This window comes from Nicotiana tomentosiformis, chromosome 8 (genome assembly GCF_000390325.3).
Source record: "Nicotiana tomentosiformis chromosome 8, ASM39032v3, whole genome shotgun sequence".
Taxonomy (NCBI): Eukaryota; Viridiplantae; Streptophyta; class Magnoliopsida; order Solanales; family Solanaceae; genus Nicotiana; species Nicotiana tomentosiformis.
In genome coordinates, this window is record NC_090819.1 from 126,291,880 (window position 1) to 126,300,101 (window position 8,222).

The 8,222-nt window shown below is 33.0% G+C and overlaps 1 protein-coding gene across 1 annotated transcript; it reads right to left on the reverse strand.

Annotated features, from left to right (window-relative positions):
* Positions 1-4,843: 4,843 nt before the first annotated feature.
* Positions 4,844-7,796, reverse strand: LOC104101414 (protein STAY-GREEN homolog, chloroplastic). The gene is made up of 4 exons (XM_009608848.4): positions 7,334-7,796; positions 7,024-7,197; positions 5,779-5,946; positions 4,844-5,506 (listed from the first exon to the last, which is right to left on the reverse strand). The coding sequence occupies exons 1-4, from the start codon at positions 7,448-7,450 to the stop codon at positions 5,168-5,170; spliced, it is 798 nt and encodes a 265-aa protein (XP_009607143.1). The 5' UTR covers positions 7,451-7,796; the 3' UTR covers positions 4,844-5,167.
* Positions 7,797-8,222: the final 426 nt, after the last annotated feature.

Genomic DNA, 8,222 nt, shown 5'->3' on the forward strand with positions numbered 1-8,222 from the left:
TGAGATAGAGTATTTCAGAACCAAGGAGTTCCTCATCCTCTTCTCGAGGTCAGAACGGATCCTTATTCACTTCAAGTGATCAAACACCCATTTGGTGTACTTAATGAGTGCGATTTGTCCATGTAAAAGCGTTTAAAGATCCTTTTTATATAAACAGATTGATGGATAAAGATCTCGTCTACTAAATATTCAATTTGCAGACCAAGACAAAATTTTATTTTTTCAAGATCTTTCATATCAAATTCTTTCTTAAGATATTCAATTGCCTTTTGGAGCTCTTCTGGAGTTCCATCAAGATTTATGTCATCAACATAAATACCAAGTATAACAAATTCTGATGTCATTTTCTTTATAAAAATACATGGACAAATAACATCATTTATGTAACCTTCTTTCAACAAATATGCACTGGAGCGATTATATCACATGTGCCTAGATTGATTTAAATCGTACAAAGACCTTTGTAATATGAACGAGTCCACTTCTCGAGACTTTGAACTATATGCTTCAGGCATTTTAAATCCTTCAGGGATCTTCATATAGATTTAATCAAATTAGTCATATAGGTTATGACTTGCATTTAAATGGCATGACATCTTCAGGTGTCTAGAATACAGGTCTGATCCTCACAATCTTTTACAATATTGCGCACTATATTGTATCAAATATATCGTCGACGATTATTTCTTATCGGTTCCTAAGCGACATAACTTGTTGAGATCTCATCACTTTCTTTATTTTCAGGTACCTGAACTTCTTCTGGAGTTTCATGAAATGTTATGTCGTGGGCTCTTTCAGAGCTTATTTCCTCCTTATTATGATCATTTGTTCCTATTCTTTTCAAGGATTGTTACCTTTGGAACCAATTGGTCTACCACGCTTCATGCGTACAGTAAACTATATTCTTCAGGGACTTTAATTTTAATAGGAGCATTTGCAACTGAAATATGATATTTAATTTTATATCAGCAAATTCTTCTGCCATTTGACTTGAATTATCTTCTAAGCGAGGATCATATTAATGATAATTCGATTCATATAGCATATTTTCTAGCAGTTTTATTCCATCTCCCAAATGTTAGAAAAACTAACTCATATCCCCAATTTTCTTTGGAAAACCTATCTTTGTGCATTGTGGTAGAGAAATTAATCATATACCACATATCAAAAGTTATTAGATAGTAAAAATATGTATTTCTGATCCTAAACCAATTGTGAGGGGAGGACTTATCATATTTTGTTGGTCTGATGCATACAAGTGTTGTTGTATGCAATTTAGAAAATCTTAGACCAACACATGAAGTTTTGTTCTCATAAGCAATAGTTTAGCCATTAATATGAGGTATTCAATGCTAAACTAGCTTGGATATAAACCAATATCATCAAGATGAACTATCTTGATTTCATAATCTGAAAATTATGCTTTTAATTGAGAAAGGAAATTTCAAATGCCAAACTGCAGGTTGACAATAAACACACATGTAACCATCTCATATATGCATCTATAAGTGGTTCACATGATAGGTGAATGGGCCCATATTCACCTTTTATATATTCCAGAATTCAGAAATTTTAGTCCCAACTTTAGCTGGTATAATCAATTTATTATGAGAACAAGCAACACAAGAGAATTCTTGAAGAATCTTCTAGTTATTCAGTATATGCTTATCTGAATTCTCAAATAGCTCATTTAAAATAGCAAATGAAAACTTCAAGTTTATCATGACATGTGATATCTCTTAGTAAGCTTCTGGTTTACTATGGCATAAACTTTTGCATTAGTAAACTTCTGATTTACTGTTGCTACTTTTGTATCAGCAAATTTCTGATTTACTGTAGCTACGTTTGCCTTAGTAAAACTTCTGATTTACTGTGAAGGCTTTTGTATTAGTAAACTTCTGATTTACTGTGATACATGATATAGTACAAATTTGAAGAATAAGGGGGGTAACTTTTCACATACATATTAACCCCATATGATTGTGAAAACATGAAGATTTTCAATCTTTCAATCATTTGTAGTCTCAGTATGATAGTCATATATATTAGTAAACTTTGGTTTATCATATCATAAGTTTTCACCACAATAATGACAAATAAACGTTTCGGGAGCCTTTTATTTATTGTTCGCAATCAAATATTATTCAGATACTACTTGTGTCATGTGTCTTCTAGACAAACAATTAGCTCTTCAGGAGCTTTTGTTGTACTACCAAATATTGCTCAGACACTTCTGTTGTCATGAAAATCATAACTAAATGAACAATATAAAGTTAATTCTAAATTTATAAATGATGAAAATTAAGAATTTTAATATTTCTACCACTAACTTTGTGATAAATATCTCCTTCAAGGAGAAATATCATTAACATATGAATATTTTGTATCAATACGGCAACCACAAAGTCATTGCATCTTTTAAGGAAAGATACACGAGTTATTATTTCCTTCGGGGAACTCAATAACTAACCATAATATATTAATGTGGTTGTAGTAGAAAGCATTCTTCAAGAATACTTTTGACTTAGAATGATACTTAGTAAAATTATCCAAGATGTTTTACGTACAACAAGTACGTGCGACAGTGATCTTTATGCTACAAAAATAATATTTATATCCTCTGTTATTCTAACTCTTCCGGAGGTGAGTTGTGGTATTTCTTCATTCACTCCAGGGAATGAAAATGTGCTTCAAAAATAACTTTGAATAGCTCATTATTTTATTTATGCACAGAAAGACACAGTTTCATAATATTTTCCTGCTTCGGGAGAAAATTTTAATTATGTTACTTCTTCAGGAGCAAATTAAAATACGAAAAATTGAGTATATATTCTTTCAATCATATTACCTATTCTGGAGGTGAATCGTAATATATTTACATCAATAGCGCGCTCATATTTATGGCTTTATTAATATTGTCACATTCACTTCAGGAAATGGATTAATATTTATAAAAATTCTCATCCTTCAGGAAATCGAACATAATTATCTGAACAAGCATTAATCACATCAAATTGTGATGTTTCAACCTCTTGTAAAATATTTACTACTTCATGAGCAAATTGAGGTGTGCATGTAATATAAAGATTATTTCTCTAGCTTATCTTCATTGTAACCATAGCAAGCTTAAATTATCACTTCTGGTGGTCATAGGCACATACCACTTCTGGTGGTTAACAAAATTTAGTTACAATTAGATATACAAAACACAATCACTTTGGGTGATTATATATTATTTTTTTTGCAAATTCTACCGGAGTTTAAGTGGACCTTTTATTGTTATCCACATAATAATTCAAATATGCTTCATTAGACAAGTAATGATATAATATTAAAGGAAATGGCTGCCAAAGCGTAAATGAAATCTGAAAAATTAATTAGAGAAGTAAATAGTGATGGCTATATATATATATATATATATATATATATATGTTGGTGCTATAGTCCTTTTACGGTACCATCCTTCTTAATCATTAGCCATATGTATTGATTGCAGCTCTATCTCAAGATGCAATATTGCTCACATGGATAAAACAAAATTGTTAGAGCATCATAACATTTGTAGTTAATAATAGTTGTCCATACAGAAAATACTTAACATGTGAAAGCTAGATTAGAAACGAACCTTGTTCAAAGTTATGAGATTTATAGGTACATCTACCTTATGATGCTCGTAATGAACAAGATCTAATCACGGATATAAGAGTGTCGCCTTACATCGGAGATGAACACTGAAATAGAAACTAAATTCGAAGTAAGTGCTCAAAATGGCAGAGTCTCGTGGTGATAACGTGTTATAAAATAAAAACTGTAAAGTAAATAAATCGAAGACAAGTATAGAGGGAAATTGATATTTTTATTCAACTTTCAAACTGATATCTATAATGAACTGAAAACTCCTCTATTTATAGAAGAAATGAAGCAGATGCGAGGCTTTTCTTCAGCTGCTTGTAAGCCGTCTGCATGAGTTGCTCGCAACCTACCTGTTTAATAAGAAGCTGCTGCAAATCATTTCATTGAGTTGCTTGCAACCTGCCTGCATCAGTTGCTTGTAGATAAACTTCAACAGAGTACTAAATGGATAATTTCTTCAGGAAGATTATTTATAGCAAAGTAATAAATGAACATCCACAAATAATAGTTTCATAACAAAAAGTACATTTGTCTGCAACTTATCATCCCAAACAGACTTTTAAAGAATCTATGGTTATACCAAATGTCAGATGCAAGTAATTCACTTCACCGACTTAAAATTCTAAATCTGCTTCTGATCAAACGTTTTTCATGATAGTCAAGATTTACCAAGTTTGTAAACACCTCATTCATCTAAGAACTATTTTAAAATTTTGTTAGGATTTTTCTGTCCCTTGAAGGGAAGCCTTGAAGCAATGGTAAAGTTATACCCCGTGTGATCTATAAGTTACGGGCAGTGGCAGAGCCACATGTATCCAAGGGGTATCAACTGACACCCCTTCGTCGGAAAATTATACTATTTAGCTCGGTAATTTTTTCTAAAATATGTATATATACTATATAATGACACCCATTGACTTCTTGGTAAGTTTGTTTCTTTATATTTTGACTCTCCTTAATAAAAATTCTGGCTCCTCCACTGATTACGAGTTCGAACCGTAAAAGTAGCCATTAATACTTGCATTAGAATAGACTGTCTACATCAATATCTTTGAGGGACGGTCCTTTCTCAAACCCTGCGTAAATATGAAATACTTTGTACACTCTTTTTCCGTCCCTTGGTAACACAGTTAGATGCACGTTTCCATCAAGTGCAACTGTTCATTAGGCAGAAATCAAGGCTAGATCATGAAAAACATAACAAGGCATAAGGCACAACCAAACTTGCTTTAATTGCCTAGCACACAGCTAATAATAGGTATCACCATCCTAAACCTAATACCTTTGTCTTTAATGATGGCTCCTGAACTATTTACATTTCCAATCAATAAATAATTCTTTCTCCACATCCACACACCTATACAATAACAATAATAACTATGCTTCGGTCTCAAACCCGAATAACAAAGGAGTAAGATTCCAGTAAACTGGCAGCCAGCCAGCGTGAAACTAGCCATGTTTTTAAAACCCTATAATGATAATTAATTAATTACATTAAATCACATAAACCAACAGAATCATTGTCTTCTTAACTTTACTGCTCTTGCAAGCCTTGGATAGGCTCACCATTAATCCCAGAAATATCATCAGAAGGCCAAGGAATCAAACTCATTGGGGGAAAGCAACAAGAACAAGATTCTTGACAAGGTTGTGGTAAATCCCAGTTGCTATTGCTTGTAGTGTTTGTATTTCTCATTTTGCCACCTACCCCACCAGAAGATGAAGGGGAGGCTGCTTCTTTGAGTGGACCCCAACACTCTACTTTGTTGAATTCTTGAATGTTTGAGTGAAAATAAACCCAAACTAAAGCTTCTTGTAACTCTGGGTAATTGTTTAGTAAATTCTCATCTCCATGAACAAAAGCCTTCAGAACCTAATGCACAGAAAATATAAAATAAAAATAATGTCCATTTTCTGAAAATATGATTAAAAAAAAGGGCAGCCTGCTCCCGCTATGCGCGAAGTCCGGGAAAGGGCTAGACCATATAGGATTACTGTACGCAACCTACCCTGCATTTCTGCAAGAGGTTATTTTCACGGCTCGAACCCGTGACGTGTCTGGTCACATGATAGCAACTTTACCAGTTACGCCAAGGATCCCCTTCTTACTGAAAATATGATATTACAAACAATTTATGAACTTACCACAGGGAGCTCTTTGCAGAAGATATAGTATCTGAGTCTAGCAAACAAGTCTAACAAGAAATGGCCTCCACTTATGTGACAGTGGACATGAAGTGACATCTTCCCTTTAACTTTCTTCCATTCTGCTACCACTTCATCCCTTTGCAATCTATTATACCACCCTTGCAACTGCAAATCAGACATCCAATCTCCTCTTTTTCAATAATTTTCTCAACAAATACCAAAATATTAAAAATTCAGTGTAGAGACACATTCAAGATTTAAAGGAACCCTTAATATATTTTCTTATCTTCAAATTTTCTATATATGTATATTGGGAAGAGTCCTAGATAGTGGCACACGTGCACCTGCAACTTGCATGCTAAATCCGCCCCTAGATCAGTGAAGAACATAGGCGGATGAAGTCAATGTTTAATGGTTTCAACTGAACCTAGTATATTTTGACATAGAATATAGATATAGATATGAATAATCAATAAAATTTCAAAAAATATAAAACTATGAACACATAATTTCAAAAGTATAATTGGTTCAGTACTATGAATCTAAAAGGTTGAACCTATCAAATTGTACCCAGAATGGTACTTATTAGTGAAATTTACTTTACTTTATTAAGGATGAACCTACCAAATTTAAATTTTGAAAATTTACCTCAAGAGATAAATGATGATTACCCCAATTAAGTAATTGATCATCCACTGAAGTATTTAGCCCGTAAATACAAGTTAGGAGATTTACATATTTTTCCTTAGCGAAAGCGTATCTGCAGCAACCACGACTTGTGTCACTGGTCGTCGGGAATCCTCACGAAGCAGATGAATTCCATTTATCCACAATCTACTACCCCTCTCTAAGATGCAGAGAACTAATCCTAACCGCCCTCTCTTGAGTCTCCCAAACACCCATAAGGCTTAGGGTTAGACCTAATGAGCCGACTAATTAGCTAGCACCTCTTATGGGAGTATCAGGTCCAAAAGGCTATTTTTTCCACTCCAAATTTACACTAAGAAAACTACTCCAAGAAAAAGAATCAATATATCAAAACTATTTTTGGAGGATCTGACATTGGTGCGGTAACTATTTTGAAGAGTCCACGCAACACATAAGAAAACTACTCCAAGAATCAATATATCAAAACTACTACTACTAAGGTAATCTTCCTCTGTTCTCTTTGTTTCTCTCGGCAGTATGAAAAACACAAAGAATTAACATATGTTATCAGGTCAAATAAAGAGAATTAATTACCTGAGAGTTATTAATGGTCTGAGAGATAGCCAAAGTGAGTTTAGAGGTAACATCACTATGAGTCAATGTGTATGTTCTTGGCAGTTTTCCTGGATGTTTTTTCTCATCAACTCCTAAGAAAAGTACCTTCAACTTTGAAGCTTCAAATATAGCTGGTCCAAATAACCTTGCCACCTATTAATTTAAGAAACAAATAAACTATTAATTTGTTGTTTATAAACAAGGGAACCCAATTAAAAATTGGAGTAAACAATATCTGAATATTAAATTCTGAAAACCAAAAGGAGAGAAAAAGAGAGTGGAAAATTACAGGGACTATGGATTGATTCTTGTTGGACTTTCTTCTGGTTTTGTATATAAAAATAGAGCTTTGCTTTTCAGGGTTGAGCTTAGATGGAACTACTAGAGAAGCAGTCAAAGTTCCCATCTTAGAAACCCCTGAAATTAAAGCTATTTTTAAGAATCAAGAAGATGGGTATACTAAACTCCTTGAATCTTGGAGCTCCAATATAACAGGAAAATTCTAAAAAAATATTTTGATTAAATATTTGTACAAGTTAGGTGTTGAAAAAAGTGGGTAAAGGATTAGTTTGATTACTTTGTTGCTTTTGCTTTACTTTGATGCGTTAGGCTTTGGTGACTTTGAAGACTGGCATCCATACGTGTACTAGTGTGTCTTTTTGTGTGTGTGTGTTTTACACTTTTACTGTGTGAGATAGAAAGAGAATGAGACCAGAGAGATGTAGAAAAAGCAGGAAAGAGACAAAAAAGGGACAGTAGGAATTGCGTATTGAGTGTTGAAATTTAGAAAGAATATGGGATGAGGTGTTAATGATGATTGCTTAAACGAGCTTCTAAGTTGTGATGTTAACTTTATTTTATTTAGAGTGTTTTGCTGCATGATTTAGGTTTAAACACGTAGGTCTTTTACTTGCTACACTCTCTAGTCGCATTCTTATTGTAGTTTTTGTTTCATTCTAATAGCGCCAAGTTTCTTTTTCGCCAAAATATTTTTTTTAAAATTAAAATGTTTTGTTAAGTTTTTAGAAGGAAAAAGGTATTATTTTTGTTAAAAATACTTTTGAAAAATATATATTTAAATATACTTTTTAAAAGTTTAGTTAAATATTAATTGCCGCTCAAAAATCACTTTCTACTAACTTGGTTCGGCAAAAGATCGTACTATTAGGTTCATATGA